This window comes from Mytilus edulis, chromosome 3, assembly GCF_963676685.1.
Source record: "Mytilus edulis chromosome 3, xbMytEdul2.2, whole genome shotgun sequence".
NCBI lineage: Eukaryota > Metazoa > Mollusca > Bivalvia > Mytilida > Mytilidae > Mytilus > Mytilus edulis.
Window position 1 is genome coordinate 10,260,680 of NC_092346.1, and position 21,489 is coordinate 10,282,168.

The following is a 21,489-nucleotide window of genomic DNA, read 5'->3' on the forward strand; positions in this document are numbered from 1 at the left end:
TTTTGGTCATGTAAACTTATTTGTAGATCTTATTTTGCTGAACGTTATTGCTGTATACAGTTTATCTCTATCTATAATAATATTCAAGATAATAACAAAAAACGGCAAAATTTCCTTAAAATTACCAATTAAGGACAGTAACCTAACAACGGGTTGTCCGATCCATGTGAAAACATCAGGGCAGATAGATCTTGACCTGATAAACAATTAAACCCTGTCAGATTTTCTCTTAATGCTTCGGTTTTTGAGTTATAAGCCAAAAACTGCATTTTACACCTTTGTTCTATTATTAGCCGTGGCAGCCATTTTGGTTGATTGGCCAGGTCACACCACACATTTTTTAAACAAATTACCCCAATGATGATTGTGGCAAAGCTTAGTTTAATTTGGCCCAGTAGTTTCAGAGAAGAAGATTTTTGTAAAAGATTACTAAGATTTACGAAAAAATGGTTAAAAATTGACTATAAAGGGCAATAACTCCTTCAGGGGTCAACTGACCATTTTGGTCATGCTGACTTATTTGTAAATCTTACTTTGCTGAACATTAATGTTGTTTACCGTTTATCTCTATCTATAATAATATTCAAGATAATAACCAAAAACAGCAAAATTTCCTTAAAATTACCAATTCAGGGGCAGCAACCCAACAACAGGTTATCCGATTCATCTGAAAATTTCAGGATAGGTAGATCTTGACCTGATAGACACTTTAACCGCTGTCAGATTTGCTCTAAATGCTTCGGTTTTTGAGTTATAAGCCAAAAACTGCATTTTACCCCTATGTTCTATTTTTAGCCATGGCGGCCATCTTGGTTGGTTGGCCGGGTCACGCCACACATTTTTTAAACAAGATATCCCAAAGATGATTGTGGCCAAGTATGGATTAATTTGGCCCAGTAGTTTCAGAGGGGAAGATTTTTGTAAAAGATTACTAAGATTTACGAAAAATGGTTAAAAATTGACTATAAAGGTCAATAACTCCTAAAGGGGTCAACTGACCATTTTGGTCATGTTGACTTATTTGTAAATCTTACTTTGCTGAACATTATTGCTGTCTACAGTTTATCTCTATTTATAATAATATTCAAGATAATAGCCAAAAACAGCAAAAATTCCCTAAAATTACCAGTTCAGGGGCAGCAACCCAATAACGGGTTGTCGGATTCATCTGAAAATTTGAGGGCAGATAGATCTTGACCTGATAAACAATTTTACCCCATGTCAGATTTGCTCTAAATGCTTCGGTTTTTGAGTTATAAGCCAAAAACTGCATTTTACCCCTATGTTCTATTTTTAGCCATGGTGGCCATCTTGGTTGGTTGGCCGGGTCACGCCACACATTTTTTAAACTAGATACCCCAATGATGATTGTGGCCAAGTTTGGTTTAATTTGGCCCAGTAGTTTCAGAGGAGAAGATTTTTGTAAAAGTTAACGACGCCGGACGCCGGACGCCGGACGACGACGGACGACAGACGACGGACGACGACGACGGACGCCGGACGCCAAGTGATGGGAAAAGCTCACTTGGCCCTTCAGGCCAGGTGAGCTAAAAAATGTTTATAAGTAGAAAATCATGTCCTCTACTATTAGGTCTAGACTGGCTTGCCAATGGTTAACCATGACAAGTAAAGTTTGACGAGAAACTGATGACATTTAGAAAATATTTTCACATATTTACAAATTCATTTTTCCATCTGTAATTTAATTTGAAATTTAATATATGTTCATCCCCAGAGGTTCAAATAAACATTTAATAATACTTGTCAGATAAAGTCGCACTATTTTGTCTTATAAACCAGTACATGATTTACTTCAACCAGACTAAGATAGCCAAGTAATGTCAGAATTTCTTATCAAAACATATGGTTACATAATCATATCAGATAAGTTCCCGTCAGTATATACACAATCACAAACATTATCTATTACAGTTCCAGCTTTTGAACACAAAAACAGAATTGCATAGAAAACATGTAATCAGACATGTAGAAATGTTTTGATTGCTTTCAGGAAATACAAACATACCTAAACTGTTATAAGTACAAAATGTAATGTACTACTCAAATAGATTATGTCATTTCCAACCAATCAGGAGTCTTCACAGTGGGAGTTGGCTCAAAGTTGGCAAAACTTCTAGAAGTTTTTCTCTGTCCACCCTATGAAGTGGACATGTCATTTCTTTTTCTGTCTCCCTGAAGGGTGACTGGGGGATAGAAATATGGTCACTTTGGTCTTTTTCTGACCAGCAGTAAAACCCAGCCAAATAAGTATGATGCCTGTTTGGCTGTGCTGGTCATACAAAAAGACAGCCATGACTGGCAGAATGGGGATGTTAAATCTAATGCCTTGTGTTAAGATATTACCCAACTCTCTTAGAGAACCCTTGTAAAAATTTGTTAATGGGTCAGACCGTCCATAGGATGTGTGTTACAAGGCAAGACTTCTATACCTAATTTTACATAGGCAGTCAAAATTCCCCCAAACTTCATGACACATCCTCTATTACAGGACCTACTTATTGAATTGTTTTTTATTGTCTTATCAGGGCCTTTTATAGCTGACTATGCGGTATGGGCTTTGCTCATTGTTGAAGGCCGTACGGTGACCTATAGTTGTTATTGTCTGTTTCATTTTGGTCTTTTGTGGATAGTTGTCTCATTGGCAATCATACCACATCTTCTTTTTTATATTATTGTATTCATTGTTCAATTTGTTCTTGTCCTGAACATGCATGAAATATTTGACACTGGATGTAACCACCAACAACCAATCGATCTTTCAACAAAATACTTGGGAAAATGTATAAATCTCTTTATCAAAAATTGAGGTAAGATTTTAGAGTGGGCAGGGGGTTATTACAACATCCACTTAAGTTATAAGTGTAAATATTTAAAGAATTCATATTCCATTTATTAACAGATAGTTATGGAGAATTCAATCACAAAACATAATTCTTTGGAACACAGCTTGATTCTTGGTAATATGTGTGCATGCGACAGCCAATAGAAAACCTCTATTAAAGTACATGTATTGCCTCAACAAATTTCTGATACACTTTACCAGAAAGGCTCATTTTTTCAACCACAAATGTTTCCGTGTACCGTACATGTATTTGCAAAAATCACATTTAGGCAAAAATTTCAATAATAGAACTACATAATATGACTGACAGGTACATGACTATTTCAGAAATTTGTAATAAGTTGTCTCTGGGGTGTAAATTTGAAGAAGCTCACCGCAATGTTTTGAAACCTTTGGCTTCTTCATTTGCAATACATGTACTAAGGTACATCATGTACATACATAGAGCACCATTTTTTTGAAATTATGTAATAAATGGAAATCATTTAGATAGCATTGAATTATTTGCTTCAGGCATATATTGACCAACATTTGTCAATTTTCAGATTCAGGCAATCTACCACACACAGAGAAATTCTAAAGTTTTATTTAACAAGCACATTTACAAGTCTTTTGATTCCCTTTGTAACTTTCAATTAATTTGTTATTACATGCAGTAAAACTAAGTTAAATTCATTTATCTGGTAATTAGACACACCATAAACTATTACCTGAGTGTTTATTACCTGTATTTACCTAATTAGATACAGGTACTGTGTAAAACTCTGGCTTATCAACTCCCAATGGGATTCACCACTTTAAGTAGTAAAATGGCGCATTTTAGAAGTGCATCTCACAGCATATAAATCTTTGTTTTGGCAATTCTTCCAATTTCAATTGACATTCAGGAATCAAAATTTGCCAAAAAGCAGAATAAAGTGGCCAATAAAGGGTTATATAACAATGACTCAGATGAGAAGACTCCTAAATCTACCTCAGATTCAATAGATTTATTAGCCCTTCGTAAGAAAGACACAGTATGTCTGCACATCAATAGAACAAGACTTTGCCAATTTTTTACAAAAATATATCAACATGGAACTCTTGGAATCGATCAGGTACTGAAGATTCATTCATTTTCTTGGGTACCAATTTTCATAGATTGAGGAAAAAGTTTTTTCAAGGCTTTTTGATTTTGTATGTTTTTTACATGGATACCATTATCATTCAGCAAAGAAGAAACATTTTATTTTCATGGATATGTATTCATGGTTTTGCTTAGTTCATAGGTCAAGCCTGTTATTTTTTTTCACTTGTTTGAACATTTAATTTTGAAGTTCATGTATGTGTTCAACATTCTTGATAATTGGAACTCGACCAACAATATACGTACCCAGGATATTGTTTTGTAAACTCTGCTATATGTATACAACACACTTTCTGCATGCGTCTTCAGAAAGAGAAATTCTGCATTAAATAAGATTACTTACGCATAGTTTTGTCTTGCTTTCTCAATCAGATTTTTTGGTTTTTGTAAGTACTGTGCGGCCTCCTTGACACTGATCTGTGGACTATTCGCTAGGGCATTTTCCATGACACTTTCAAATGATAAACTGTACATAGATCCTGGGGATAACGTTCCATTAGCATTTAATGTATTGTAAGGTGAAACTGAGTTATTAGCATTATATCCTGGTGTTCTTCCGATAGTGTTCTGCAAAAGGGAAAACAATTACATATGAGCTGCATAGAATAGAAATAGACCTTATGCAAATGATTATCAGTTGATCTGTTTACTTATATAGGGTGGGAAAAAATCTCTTTGCAAAGTCTGTAACTGTTTGAGAATTGATGCGATATACATTATGTAAAAACCTTATACAAATCATACCAACAAGTATCTTTATTTTTGTATTTGAAGGTTCCAAAATCAATCAAGTTCTTATCAATATACATGTAAATATGTACTTGCATAAGGTCGATTTTCATCTGACATAGATCAGGTAAAAGGTGCTGCTGACCTCAAATAACATCTCCTTGTATAAGTATGCAGTAACAATAACATATATATTTATAGACAGCAGCTGACCTTAAATGGCATCTTTCTGAACTTTTAAAGAATATAATAACCAGAGTTATGCATAAAACTGTATTATTGCTATTTTGTGCATTTTTCTTTTGATCTTTTTTTGTGATAATTTTCATATCATGCTTCTCGCTTGAGATGGAAAATTATCGCTAGAAACTAAGGAGACCACGTGGCGTTGCTAACGAAATTGACATGAAATTGACAACGTCGTCATAGGTAAAATAGTGATAAACAGATTATCATTGGTCATCTCAACTCGATTGCTTTTCTCACTTTCGCTGTACCAGCTCAAGCGAGAAAATCAATCTCGTTGAGATGATCAACGATAATCTATAATTATTTCAATTATGATGAAATATCTCTAGTTGAGAACATTTACTACATTAAAAAAATGTCCATCTAAATAAGATTTTCTCTAAATTATCTCCTTCTTGACCTGTTGATTATTTTTTATTTAATCGACATGTGATTAGTTTGATCTCAGTTCTTCATTGGTCAAAATTTTCATTATGATGTAAAATTTTCTTGCTTTCCTCTGAAATTCCTATTGTGATGTCATGAAAAAAGGCAACCATGTCTGATGATGTCATGAAGAATGAACACAACTTCTTGCAAATTGTTTGAAAAGAAGGATAGTCTGCATATCGTCAGAAATCATTAGAGAAACAGATTCCACCACCAAAGCTCCTGCAATACCATTTTAATCCACTCAACAGTTAAATTTTATTAAATATATAAAATGCTCTGCAGGACTTCAACTGTTTGGACTCAGTCTCTATATGCTCAATGAATACTTAATCTAGGTGAGGGTCCAGCAGGACTCCTACTGAATGGACTCAAGTCTCTCTATTGCTCCCTGAGGGAAAATACTTACTGTAGGTGAGGGTCCAGCAGGACTTCTGCTGAATGGACTCAGTCTTTCCATGCTCCCAGAAGGAGAATGATACTGTACTCCATTGCCATTTACACCCAGGTTTTCTGTCGATCCTTGTTTCTTTTTCTTATGGTTTAAATTCTCTTTTATATTCTTTTTTAAATCATCCTTATCCATATATTTCATTACAGACATTTCTTCTGAATGTCTTATGCCTGAAATTTTAATAATAGATGTTGTGTGGTTTGTTAAAACTATGATTCCCTATTTAGATGAGTTGATTACAATTGCATATTCAAATACGTGCAAAATTGACAAAATAAAAGCAATGCAATATTTCCCTCAACAATTTCTAAATACAATGACCATAACAAAGTCATCTCCATCCAGTTTTCCATATTTCTTTTTCTTATGTAAGTCTTTTTTAAATTTTTAATATTATGGGGAAAATCTACCCCAACCTCACACATAGAATAAAATAAATTCTTCTTCTATGATTTTATTTTTTGTTGAATGAGGACAATAACCTTAAAATCTAATTGTAAAAATGTTCTATATGTTCAAAGTACATGTGAACTCTCCCAAATGTATATAATATAAAATAAGTCTCACGCCTCTCCCAGTTTAGTAAGAAGTGACTAAGCAGTACATAAAGAATCTAATGAAGACTTGAAATGCATCAGATTCTTTGAAATCATGACATCCTTGATGATGATATTTTTAGCACAGGCATAATTTCAGAAAGTACGGCAACATTTATTACACACAAGTTGAATCAGTTAACGTTATTCATCACTCATTGTGCCAATTATTTATATAAATTGGTTTGTTTGGAAAAATCACTTGATCATTTTATTTAACATGACATGGTTCAAAATCATACTATTACTACCAAGAGAATATCCCTACTTTGATTGATGAAAAAATGGGTTAGTTGTCCATCATAATATACATCAAGATCATTTGATGCCAAAAATGTGTTTTTTTTTCTATCAAAGGGATGTACATCCTCTGAATGCCCCCATCTGAATTGGTCATTGCTTACTGTAAATTGACAACAATCTCTTTTTTCAATATATTTTTCTCGACAGCAGCAGGCATATATTTCATGATAATATGATGCCAATTTTTTTTCCTTTCCACCATATACGCTTTCACCTGAATCTGTTGCGTATCATTCTCAGAGTTTCCAGCAAAGATGTATTTACCAAACATCAGCAACAGTGAATTTTTTTACAGAATTACTTTGTACATAATACCTGGAAATTGTTACTTAGATGGAGAGTTGTCTCATTGGCACTCATACCACATCTTCCTATATCTAATACCTCGAGCTCACTACTGTGCATTTCATTTCAACTTTAGTAGGTAAATGTACAGCGAGTGTATTGGGATTAATTAGCTATTAACCCAGTCTCAATCTTAATATTAACTGGTAAAAGCCAATGTTTGTTTTTAATACACTTCAACTATGCCAGAACTATTCGGGAAGTATGAAGCAATTATTGTTTTTGGCCGGTGATCATAGTAATCCATTATCATACTGTACGATAAACGATAATTACCTAATTCTTTACAGAGCTGAACCACAGCGGAGAAAACTTTACATGAAAAGTCCATTCTCAGCTCCAGGATTTGTAAATCTGGGATTTGTACTTTCAGTACTTTGTGCATAGGTGTGAATAAAAGGCGGGCATCGGCTCCTACTCCGTATTGATCTAATGTGGTACGAGGTCTGGATAACCACACATTTTTATCTGGCCACCAGAGGGCATGATCTGACCAGTCCATAGCAATATCTGTAAAATATAATTTGGTAAATGTTCAAAATTTATTTAAACAATTACATATACACACTTTGGCATCTAATATCATATACTTTCTTATTTACAACTTAATGAAAATTGAATTATTACTATATATGGTTTGCACATAAATATGGAACATTACACTCTGCTTTGGCTTTGATTGTGACTCTTCCAAGTTATTTCATGAGCAGTCAGTCCACTGATGTTAATTTATTGCTCTTTCTCATATTTTGTAAAATTATCATATATTAATAGTTTTCTGATTATACAAATGAAACAAACCTTACATCCATTACATGTACAGTAGTAACAGTGGGTAGGTTGGAATACCATAAAGTCTTGTCTAGTCATGCTAGTTTTGTGGTCAATTCATACTAAGGACAATTGACCAAAATAAAACCAACATCTGAGTACATGGCTAGTCATGATAGTGCAGTTGCTGCTTGCAAACAACTTTTTTTCTAATATCTTTATATTATCAATAAACACAAAACTTGAATTGCAGCACATTAAATCATCAACTAAGTGAACATTCAAAACATTTTTACATGATTCAAATGCAACTATAATCTAAGGCAGGCTGCAAGAATGAATGAATCATGTCTTTGACACCTGTATGGACTTATTCGAAGACACCAAAACAAGATTCCAGTGCAAATGTTTATCTATAAATTTAAAATAAATATGTAAATATTATCTTTCAAATCAGATAAGTTTCATCTGTCCTTTTATTACATGTATTATGTGCACACAATTTACTAAACTTTACATGTATTATGTGCACACAATTTACTAAACTTTACATGTATTATGTGCACACAATTTACTAAACTTTACATGTATTATGTGCACACAATTTACTTAACTTTTTATAGAATATTAGTTGTTTGTCTTTTTAGTATATATTCATTTTTTACCGGACAGTGTCAAGTTTTCTAAGTCTGACTTCAAATTTTATTACTCCCTTTCATGCCCTATGATTTTTTGGGGGGTTAATATACATTCATAATCCATTGTACATGGAAAAACAATCATGCAAATTTGTGTATTGAAAAATTAAATGAGATTGCAGATGTGGCACTGTATGTTTGCTGCTTATTAGACATCTATCTTACAGAGAACAAGTCTCCTTTGAAGATGAATACCATCCTTGGACATCAGGGTTCTTTAACTGCATTCAGAATATCAACAACACACAAACAATCTAAAGATTGTGATAGCATCGGGAGATGAACTTATTCAGAATAATGATAATACTGATAGCTTTATTTCTAGATCTAAAATAATCTTTTGCTCCTCTTTAGAAGAGATGTTCTATTAATGCCACTCATTTTTTAATAATCTTTTGCTACTCTTCACAAGAGAGCTTTTTAAAATATTGATTTGCAGATTAAAAACTGTTGACTATAAATCTTAAAACAGACAACACAGCAGTCCTTCCTGTTGATAATGTTACGATAAGGGAGATCTGATAATCTGAAATAATCTTTGTATAACATTCATCCTCCCCCGCTATGTTGACATAATAAGGTTAAAATATTGAGGCCAAATTTCTATAACCAATATTTTTAAATACTCTTTTTAACTAGAGTAGAATACATGTACATCTATAAATGTGAATTTTGGTATTTCCACACCCACCTACAATGTATCGTGATGAGTGGCCAACCAATGTTCGCCCAAATTCTAACTTTAAATCTGTTGAAATATTGAATAAGCAAACAAGATTCTCAAAAATGAACCCATGACTACTATCTTATGACCTACATGTATGAGCACATACATGTATATGACAGCATTTGTTTGTACATTCATGATTGTTGGCGCATTCAGTAATCATCAGTTCTTTGAAATAGCAGATCCACTGACTTTCTTTGCTTTAAACCTTGCCTAAACGGCTATGTAATCTTTACATAATGACCTTAACTCCTACATTGTAAGCCTGCAGAAAGTGTTTATCTTCTTTCAATGGCTCAATATACATCGAACTGGTTTTTGTCAACTTAAAAATATCCCACTACAATATTTTTGCAGAATAAATAAAAGGTTGATGGTTTGTGAGATCTGGCATTTGCAAAAGTTATGAAGCAATAGATTGTAATACATTTTCAAATATCCATATTTCAAATATCAAGGACATTTTGCAAATGAAACTTATAAATGCCACCCAATATTACATGTACTTTTTGTCTAGTATTCTAACAGGAATCAATGTTCAATAATGAATTATCGTTTTTAAGTACAGGAATAAATGAAGAGAAAACAATGTTAAGCTTTGTAATTGATTGTCGGAGGAAATTAGATCATATCAAATGCTTGCTATTAATCTAATCAATAGAATTTGATATGAATGAAATGGATTTTTAATCGCAAAAATCAGTACTAATACTATGTTTAATTGGATTCTTTGTAAAACATTTCTATCATATCCTTAAAGTGATTATAAAGTTACACAATAAAATCAGAATGTTCTATGTCAAATTTCATCCTTTATGCTTCTAAACTTTTTTGAGACATAAAAGTAATATTGACAACATGTGTCTTTAAAAATGCTAGCCTAAAAGATGTACATGTAACCTTCCATCATGAGCAACCTCATACATGTACATGTATCATTAAGTAAAGTAAGTTAATAAGTGGCACAGACATGACAAAGTGTGAATTGGTTAAAAAAAAGTGATTCATGACATATAATAAATCCAAACAAATATGATTAAGGAATAAAATTTTAAGTGAATTTCAGGTGATAATTGTAGTAAGTTACAAAATGTATAGCATTATCCTATATTTGTACATGTAGATGCATCAAAGAAACTGATACTTGAAGATAAACAAATGTACCAAGAGCATCCATTGTACACAAATGCATTTAAAAATACTAATTTGCATTTATGTTAATCTCTAATGCATTTAGAATTTTAACTAGTAATGCATTCAGAATTTTTACTAGTATCATGAGTATACAAATATTTCTGAAATGCATTTGCGCATATTAATATTACGTTTTACAATTACACGTATTTTTTCATGAGCATAAGCTGCATAACACTTATTGTATATACTGTATATAAATTTGATTTTGAACTTCAGTTTCCTACATGTACATCCAACATAAAAAAAAATAATCGTGAAACATTTGTTCACCTCATTAAATCATAAGAACTTCAAAGTTCAATTCAAATAATAGACATACAAGATATAATGTCTATTATTTGACCTATAAATCATAACTAAACATTTATATTTGTTTAAACTTCTTGGTCCATTACACATAAATAGGCCAAGATAGGTAACTACCAAATTCCATATCCCTTATAAATAGTTTATCTAATGGGCGTCATTTAATGGGTCACTGAGTTATTGTAAACTTAATATCCCACTATCATTGTGTATTACGTTGATAACACTATCTTGTATATATCTCATGATTGTGGTAATTATCGCTTGAAATTAGCAATTAAAATTTATCCATACATGTACTATTTGGTCCTGTACAATGACCTTTAAATGATGAGAATTTTACAATAACATATCATTATACTTTGAATGCCGGAGACCATATGTTTATCAGGAAATTTAACAATGTTTAATGAAATTATATACATGAATATTACACATGAAGAAATTTCTAGTACCTACTTTTTTGGTACATTTGTTTACACAAGAAAACAAATTCGTTATTGTTAATTTTGGTAAAGCTATAGGCAGTGTTGTTTAAACGCCAAACTCAATTATCATGATTATAAACAACTTGTAAAGTAAAAAAGATGAGAAATAATAAACATAAAATAAAATGCTACATTTTGTACATTGTAATATATTGAAATTAATATATTTTATATAATATATATACATGTATATCAATTGACAATAGATAAGTTCAAACCAAAATCAAAATTAGAAACTTCCTACAGAAAGCGATACAAGGGAAAGCTTCTGTACATATTTTTTATTTTTAAGTTTTGCTTCCTGCATCAAACTTTCCATGCATCCATCTCTTATCTACTGCCTTAAAGCTTGGTTATCATGGATATGTTCGAGCAATTTGTGACTCTTTTGTATTAGAAGCCTTTTCCCTTATTCTAGTATTGTGTCAGAAATTTACCGTTCCTCCATTTGGAATTTGTAAATGTAATACATGTTATGAATGAAAACATGTGTAAATATATACATTGTACATGTATGAATTATACATGTATTATTAACATGTAAACTTTGACTCTTGAAACAAATACATATGTAAACCTACAGTTTTTGTACATTAGGACAGGTTAAACCCTTCGTCTTAAGTGGGAAACCTTTAGGACTTATATCACATCTGCTTAAAGATTCCATAAGAATCAAACAGATGTGGTTACCGTAACATTTTACCATTTATCCTCACACATGGAGTATACAATGTACCACAGTGGCGGATCTAGAAATTTTCATAAGTGGGGGCCCACTGGCTGCCTAAGAGGGGGCCCGATTTCATCAAGCTGCAGTGATTCTCTATATAAGCAACCAAATTTTTTTCTCAAAAGGAGGGGCTGGCCACCCTGCCCCCCCCCCCCCTAAACTCTGCCTCCGTACCACTCCTGCTTTCATTTACGTTAGTGGAACCTTTACCATGTTAACTATATTGGGTTTTGTTTATGTTTAGGGTTTGTTTAACTCTTGATTATGGTTAGGGGTAGTGTTTGGGTTAGATCTACAGTGCATGTAAGGTAAATATATATTCGTAAATGGCCGTGTGGGTCCCCTAAAGTAAATGAAGTCCCACCACTCAACCTGACATTTACATATGTATAAATATAGAAAATAACTCTAGTGGTAAGAGCTACATTCTTTTTATCAAGAACTAGAAACTGCATTAATGTGTACCATGTGTTTATTTGACAACTGGTACCCAACTTACCTAAAGCTTCCACTAACTTCACCATAACACCTCCCATGTGAAGGTCACCAGTCACCCTTAGGGTCCGTTCTACAGCCAAGTCAGTCACTGTTATATTTAATTCCCAAGAACCATCCATAGCCATTTTGTTGATGGTTTTGAATATAGAAATAAATCACACTAATCCGGAAATATTTTAGGCTGGGTCAAAACGGATGTGTACACATAAACTTTTTACTACATAATCCACAGTAGGCTTTTCCTCTGTTTTCAGCTACCCATCTGTTCCAATATAAAAACGAAAGTATATCGATTTCCAATTAAAAACGAAACTATATCTTATATGTGAGAAATCAGATAAATATTTCAACAGCACAAATAGAGCGATTGTATTACAACTTTTTATAGGTCAAACTTCTGGCAATGGCCGATCCCGTACTTTATTACTAAAGAACTAATTGTTTTGTCTACTCACCATTTCATTAATACTTGACAAAAGTTGATTTGATTTCCGGTTGTAATTCTAGATAATGATGATATAAAAAGCACTCAAGCAAGTCCAAAGTTAAAAGTAAACAATACAATGTTCGTAATTCATTTCGCAGTTTATGACTCAAACTTTATCAACTTCCCTATTTGGAGCGCACTTACCATGTACATGAAACTTTTTTGTAAGATTAGATCTGATTGGATGATATTTTTATCTACACTTGGGGTGTCCCAGATTTTCTATTTCCATTTAAATTTCTTTCCCCAAAAATTATCAAATCGTTATTTATATTTACTGTAGAAGTTAAATTGAAACCATATTTTGAATAAGAATAATAACTCAGATAAGGTTAAATTAGACATTGTTAATCAGAATAAAAGCTTTATTTACTGGGATAGCCCAACATTCCATTGCGGCAGTTGTCCAATCAGAAGTTATTTTGTTTTGTAATAGGAATTCCAACGTCAAGTGCCTTCTTCGACGTCCGCGCATGAAACTTTTGCTATTAGTTGTCATTCGCTCTTATAACAAGCATTTGTATAGTATTAAGAACTGTACAAATCAATGGCATTAATATTTTTAATTTATACGTAAAACATTAGTATAAATTACTGTATGCCATAACCATTTAATGTAAATGTGTTTGTGTTAATAAATATTGTCTATTGTCTATTAATGTAAGAGATTATTTTTAAATATGAAAAGAAGAGGTACATTCATTAGAGAAATGACCCCTATATATATGATCTTATATACATGTTTATATAGGTTGGTGGTTTTTTTTTTAAATAAAATAGATTTTTTTACTGCGCCTGTCTATCTATAGGGATATGTCATTTGCGCTACATGTGACTTTATAGAAAAGCTAATAAATGCCATTGGTCCAACATTTATCCTAACGGTCTTTATTTGTGTTGAAACAACTGTAACACAGCATTAGGAGTAAGTTTCAGTTTTGCACCATATTTTCAAAACTAAAACTTTCATCGATGATAAAGTATTTAGTGGTTTTTATTCTTCCTTCAGCTTAAAACTGTATAGGGGATCTCAATTTTTCTATAGATGGTATTTGAAGCATGACTGCTCATGATTGTCGCACTATATCATCTATATTGATCCATTCAATTTTGTTTTTTACTACGAAGTATTGACTCAACATTTGAATATCATTTTACAATTTAAAACTGTTTGCAAGAAATATGTCACCCACTCATAAATTACATGGTTTGTTGTAACTAAAACTCTCACTAACAAAAATCTTCAATTGACAATCCTTTAGATTGTAACAAAGGATAGATACTAGGTCATTCATAAAAATTGTCTTGCATCATTTAATAAGCATACTCATATCAACAGAATCTCAAAAATTCCATGGTTTATTCACACTACTTACAATATAATGATTTATGTCATTGCTGTGCAGTACCTGTTGCAGAAAAAGCAAAATAATTTTACATAATTTCTGCAGTGAAAATAAAACTTTTACGTCTCTGATGTTCTGTCTCACTTTAAAAAAAAAAACACTTTTTTACTCTTTTCTTTGTTATATCTTGATGGTGAATGCAGTCTTTTCAAATGATAATTGAGTATTGGATGTTATTTGCTTATAACTTGGTATAAAAGTCTGAAGCTTGAATAAAAATAAATGTGTTTCTGCTAACCAAACATATTTTTAGTAGAGATTTTTCTTCATTTTTGAAATTGTTTGCCTTCCTACCTACCCTATTTTTGGGTGCAGGTTAGTAGTAAAATAGGTATATTTTTTTGACAAGCTTTTTATCCTTGATATAATTATCATTTGTGGGTTCAAAATACATAGGTATTACTAGCACTGCAGAAAAGATAAAGATGACCTCACAAGATAGTTTTCACTTAATATAGGGGGACTTTAAACCTGGTTTCAGTGTATTCTAGTTTTTGCTGGAGGTTGGAGTTGGGGGGGGGGGGGTTGACAATTGTCTCAATTTAAAGCTTCTAATACATTATGAGTACTTATAATTATACTGAATCAATACATGTACCATAGGGTGACATCTAGATGGCCATAATTTTTATGATCTACTGTTGTCAGGATGCTGTCTATCTAATAATTACTGTACATCTACTTTTCATTCATTTAAGACTGAATCAGAAACAAAATGGTGTTTACAACAATTTACTAGTAACTGGATTGTTAATATCAAAGCCCATTATTCTTGACTCCTGTTTTTATTTATAACTATACTGAATTAGTAGCTGTATTTTTTCATGGACATTATAAGTGATAGTGACAAACAGCAAATAAGTTTATGTCTGCCTTCTCATAACTACTCATGTAAACAAGATATGGATTGGCACACTTTACAAGACAGTATGAATAAATTATATAGTATATTTGGTAAACTGACAATTGTTTAAATACCTACTTATAAATAAATGTATATGTTATTGTTTTTATCTATATAGATTTAGGCCATGTGATAAATTTCATCAAAAAAGACACTGTAATCCAAGTTTATTGCTTGAGTGCCTACAAACAATGCAAAATATTTCTACATGCATAAAAATAGGATCATTTATAAAAGATTTGATCAGAAATTTTTTTTAACCAAATATTGGTCAGTGTCCTTTTGGCACAATTTTAATGTGTGTCTGCTCATTTTTCACTCTGGATCAATACATGTGAATTTTGTTTGAAATCTATTACTACATGTACTTGTAGCAGAGGTAGCTAGGGTTCTGTAAGTGACCAATACTAATTGCTTCTGAATCCCTCACACTATTTGAAATATAGAGAGTGATACCTCATTTTTTTACCAGCAGAGTAAAAATTGTGGATAACTTTATTTTTATGAATGCTCATTATTCAAGACTGAATATAACAAATTAATTAAATATGGGAAACAATCATGAAGATGTAGAATATAATTATAAATAGGTTTACAGGGACAAAATGAAAATTCAACTTCCAATTTTCTTGGAATTGAAGAATAATGACAGGCAGACACAAATTCTTCAGATATTAGAAGAACTAACAATTGACCTGTTTATGATCTTTTCTAAATAGAAGAGACATGTAGCTGGTCCTGGGGATCTTACATGTTAAAAGTAGATACAAGGAGAACAAAGATACAAACCTAATTGTCAAATTCTTATAAGTTTATACATAAAAATAGCAGCTCAATAATTAAAATGTGTGAACATGTTAAATTTCAGATTTATTTTTACAAAAAAACAAGCTTCCTATCTATGGTTATATATAAAAATCTGACCAAATTATATTACTTTTATCACTAATAAAATTAATGCGCTTATCATTTTCCATAAAAAGAATAAAATCATACATTATAAAAGGTATTAAGATGTAAAGACTATATTTGTATCTTTATTAAGAATTATCCATATACTATTTCTGGATAGACTCTTGAGTATGATAAGCCAAGTAAAATAAGAACATAAATTGTAAATTTCTTTTAAACAAGATTTAAATTAAACTTGAAAGGTAGAAATATAAAAAGTTTTGCAGAAATATAAAAAAAACTACCACTTGCGTAATGTACAGTAAAACTTATTAAAACAGGACCACTTTACGACTGAAGATTTTTGTCCACATTAAAAATCTTCTCATACCTGTGTTTTGTTTACACAGTTTAAATTACTAAAGAATATTTACAGTAGGTTCCAATAAAAGAGATAAACTAATGAGGTTTCATTATTAAATGGGTTCAGATAAGACAGCTTCCACTGTATTTCTTCAAAAATGTTTTAAGTTCAAGTATTTACATAAGGATATTAAACAAGAAATATGCAATTTGATAATGTTTCCCCTTACCTGAAATCTGTAGGCGAGCTCTCAACTATTTTTACAACATATAAATTCCCAATTATGGTGTGTCAGATAAATAACAATATATAGAAAAGGTGATTTAATTTAATACTACAACAAGTAAAAAAAACATACATAACAATTGTATACCAAGTCTGTCATTTCCATTTCATAAAGTTATTAAATATATCACAGTAGTAGATTATTATGACACTAATGTTACAGTAATGAAAAATGATGTTTCAGTTGCTTCAATAAATCTTTTGAGTCAACATGGTCTTGGAACGCATCCACAGCTCTCTTAGCTGCATTATAACTGCTCTGTAGATCTCCCAACTGAAAAATAAGTTTAAATAATTTTGATATAAATAGAATAAGATTTTTCCTTATAAATTAAATTTTAAAATTCATGAATTTATATCCTTTGCTCCCTATATCAAAAATCAAGATAATAGTTAGGAGACTAATATTTTCTTTAGCCAAGGGTTATAATGAAGAGAAACTAGCAAGATAGTTACCTTTGACTAGCAAAGATGTAGTACAAGGCCTCTTACAATTTACAGAAATGATTAGGGTTAATGTTATGCTATGAGAAACTCACAAAAATGAGTCAACCAAACCTAATAAAATAAGAGGTGCAATACAGTTTCATGAAAAAAATACTTTTAAATTTTAAATGAAAATCCGCTCTGTTGTCTATTGATATTGACATTGTACATAACCATTATGCCATAACTGATCATGCTTTACTATTTCTGCAACAGTTTAAATCACAAAATCAAAGATGAACGTGTCCAAGGAATTCAAGTATAAATGCCCTATACTGTGGATTCATTATTATTCGTTGTATACCAATTTTCGTGGATTTCGTGGGTACAGGTGAACCACGAAATCAAATGTTCAACGAATAACAAATTTATTATAGGCTTATCTGCAAAGTTTTACAAAACCACGAAATAAAATATCCACGAACATGCAAGTTTTTCTCAATCCACGAAAATTGATATCCACGAAAATAAATGAATCCACAGTATTGAGAGTTTTTCTTTAAATATAACAGCCAGAGAAGATAAAATTGAGAAGGCATATATGTAGTTCACATGGATATATAAGCTGTGAACTTTTACTGCAAATATAGGCTTTACTGTAACTTTCAGATGAAGTCAGTAATGTCATTGCTGAACCTTTGTTTTGTATTTAATCATGTGTTTATAGGGATTTGTACTCCTAAATTTACACCCCATTCCTATTTTTTTCCCCACTACAATGTTACTATAGGTGTTATTAGGTTATTTATTTAAGGAATGACTGTCATATTTTTTCTGTCTAGGAAGAAATAACATAAAAATTTGGTGCACACTGAATAACGCGCGTAGCGGGTTATTTAACAGTGTGCACCACATTTTTTATGCTATTTCCAATAGACAGAAAAAATATTACAGTCATTTCTTATAATTTAATTCCATTTTAAACCGTAGAAAACCATGAAAAAACGTTGATAACGTCACGGTCACATGACTAAATTATGTCTATGGGCTGATAACAAAATAACGTCAGCCAATCAAAAGACATGTACATCCAAAATTAAATTATTTTACTGTAAAATATGCAGCAATGCACTTGCATTTTCAAAACAGCAAACAAGAAAAGTAAATATTTTGATATTCTTAGAATACTGCAATTGGACTAGCTGTAGTCTGAGTCATAATTAACAAGCCCCTTTTTTTGTTCCAATATTACTATTAAAAGGTGTTGTACTGTAAATGCCTTTACATTTTCTATGTCAAGAGCAAACAAGTACAATTTTCATAGAATGCTGAAGAAGGACTCCGACTGTTATTTGAGTCATCAATAGTAAGAACAAACAATTCTTAAACTTAATGCATCAAACTGTTTTATTTGATGGATTATTATGACTTGTAAACTTGACAAACAGGCTTTATGAAGAATAATTCTATATTTACTAAGAGATACCATAATCAATAGACACTCTCATTTTTGAAAGAGTTCAATAAATTCATTTTCCGAAAAGAGCAACTTTTTCATTGATCAGATTCATACAAGGGTTTATAAACATTCTTTCAAAGTCATATCACGTGAAAAAAATCTAACGATTAATGAAGTGTTTTTAAAGACAAGATTTTCCTCCCATTCATTTGATTTAGAGAGTTTACCAATTGATCACATATAGATAAAAATACTATTTAATTTAATTATATAAAAGAAAGCAATGATGTGCTATAATAAGGCAATTTTCAAGAAAATGCTTAAAGCTTAATTGACCTTAGGAGAAATAGATTTCACTGGACAATCACTACTTATAAATTTTGTTCTACAAAATATAGTGTTAAGTTGATCTGTTGACAAGTAAATGTTGGAGGCCACTATATATAGTGACATATAGTAGTATACATCTACATCATTTGGTTTCTAGTAGAGAGTTGGGCAATCATACCACACCTTCTTATTTCTATACAGATATCTGGATGGGATTTTGATGTATTTGAATCTTTGATTGACCATATTTATGAGCAGAACAAGCTCTCTGTACAGTTAAACCTGCTATAATTAATCAGACATGTTATTCTGCCAGTGGAAGTAAAAAATATCCTGATTTTTAGACCCACCTTTTCAGTGGCTCACCATAAAAATACAAAAAAAAAAATTTTGAAAATTTTTCAGTCTCCACTTTTTATTACCATTGATTTAGATGTTTGTTCATCAATCAAAAACTTGTCTCGACTGGTCACCCAATTTTTGTCTGGCTGTCAAAATACCTGTTTCCATTTTGAACATCAACACAAAGGTCAATTTTCTTATAAGGTCAGTTGTCTCTGGTCCCTACAGTGATCTTTATTAACAGTTTTCATGTAGGGGTTATGTATAACAAACTATATGGTTGCCGATAATTGCATACATCTACTTCATTTCAACTTTGGTGGATAGTTGTCTTGTTGGCAATCATACTACATCTCCTTATTTTTAAATTGACTTTATTAAAAAAAACTATTTCAGCACTCTGGATAACTACATGGAAATATATTGAGTGCTTTGGAAGGGTTAACATTTAATGGAAATCATTCCTCTAAGCGTATCCTCTTAAACATGTATGAAATATTTGCCACTGGACAACCAATAATCAATGAATCTTTTAGTGTAGGACATAATAAGGTCAGAGTTTAACTACTTATATTTTTTTGGCAAGTTACTGGCAAACTCAATCACTTACAAGTCAATCAAGTTTAATTTGCCAATCATTGCTTATCTCCCCTTTTTACACACAACTATTTAAAAAAAAATAGTCTTTCATCAAGTCTAAAACATCCATTTTTTAACCCATAAGATCACATTTTTTGGTAAGATTGTTAAACAAAACCATAATGATTTTGTAAAAACATAATTTATAAGCTTATTAAATGCTGTGTAGATTAAATTGGTCTAATTGCTAATATAAAGCATCATTAAATTTAGAGAAAGAATATAACATCAATTGACTAAGATGAGAAAAATTCATTAGTTTTATGCAATTCATTTGTGGCTTTTGAAATAATTCATTTTCAAACTGGAAAAAAAAGGATAAAAACCTTTTATCTTGATTAAAAAATAAGACTTAACACAGCGTTTATATTCTTTAATGGTCATTTTATGTCCAATAAATTTGATTTAATGTTTTAAGTGAAATTGCTTCTTTTTATTTGTACATTTTTAATTCGATTTCAAGTACGTTTTCTTTGATAAAAATTTCGTCACCAATAATTCTTATAAATATTTTGCTAATAATTTTCAGTTTTATTGCAATAATTGAATATTTTTCGTAAATGTTGTAACACAGAAAATCCAATAATTATCAATAAATTTTACCAAGACATGTGGCTATTTTCAGCATTATTAGCTTTAGATCTTTGTTAATGCGAGACTAATTCACTTATATTGCATAATTGTGTATTCCTCTGATAATTTGAATTAACAAGGTATAAACGATGACAATCAACCCGCCAACCCTATTATTACATTTATTCCATCACAGGAAGCGAGGAAGTTGTTTTCTGTTTGATTATGCCAATTTTAAACTTGACACCAAATTTAGTTGTAAATACTCAATATCACAAAGTAAAAACAATTACAGATGTCATGTGACAAGGATATTGAATGGATCAAAGGATAAACAGCACTTTAAAACAACGGTCAATACATTGATTATATTCTGTGAATATTTCACAATCTTTTATCACTTACATCCAAAAGAACCAACATTATATCTCAATTAGCTGCTAAGAATTTTTATCTATCTCACTAACCCAAGGGGGGGGGGGAAGTTCTATCCCATCATAAATGTTTTTTTTGCTTGCTCCTTTAGTGTATGTGGCTATTTAATACATTCCCACAGGGAAATAGCTAATTGTGAGGTCAAATTTGTGGGAAATGTTGTACCTTAATTTCCTTGAAAACTTTAATGGAAATAAATCTTGTTTTTTATCTTGGTTTGTTCCTTGTTCCTAGTCTAAAAAAATCCTGTTTCTCTGCTCAACGGTTCAGTATCTTAAAAACACATTGCTACTGGTGACAAAACATTGGCAAAAAAAGTGATGCCACCAAAATTCAAACTTAATCTGTATTTTGTGGTAGTAAACATTTCATAACATTTGGTTGAGGCAAATTAAAGGAGGAGAACAGAAACCAACTTTGGGATGTATCAACCTACAGA

The 21,489-nt window shown here is 31.4% G+C and overlaps 2 protein-coding genes across 3 annotated transcripts in view; both read right to left on the minus strand.

Moving 5' to 3' along the window:
- Positions 1-13,149, minus strand: part of LOC139515786 (fermitin family homolog 2-like) — a 34,993-nt gene extending 21,844 nt beyond the window's left edge. The window contains exons 1-5 of one of the 2 annotated variants that reach the window (XM_071305478.1): positions 12,965-13,149; positions 12,511-12,771; positions 7,371-7,604; positions 5,806-6,020; positions 4,333-4,556 (exon numbers count right to left, since the gene is read on the minus strand). In XM_071305478.1, the coding sequence (XP_071161579.1) occupies positions 4,333-4,556; positions 5,806-6,020; positions 7,371-7,604; positions 12,511-12,634 (797 nt within the window). In that variant the 5' untranslated portion in view covers positions 12,635-12,771; positions 12,965-13,149. The other variant, XM_071305479.1, reaches the window with a different exon arrangement.
- Positions 13,150-16,873: 3,724 nt separating this feature from the next.
- The window catches only part of LOC139515788 (tetratricopeptide repeat protein 8-like), a 41,077-nt gene continuing 36,461 nt past the window's right edge, over positions 16,874-21,489 (minus strand). Inside the window, exon 11 of the mRNA XM_071305481.1 lies at positions 16,874-17,120. Within this exon, the coding sequence (XP_071161582.1) occupies positions 17,004-17,120 (117 nt within the window). The 3' untranslated portion in view covers positions 16,874-17,003. The remainder of the gene's footprint in view (positions 17,121-21,489) is intronic.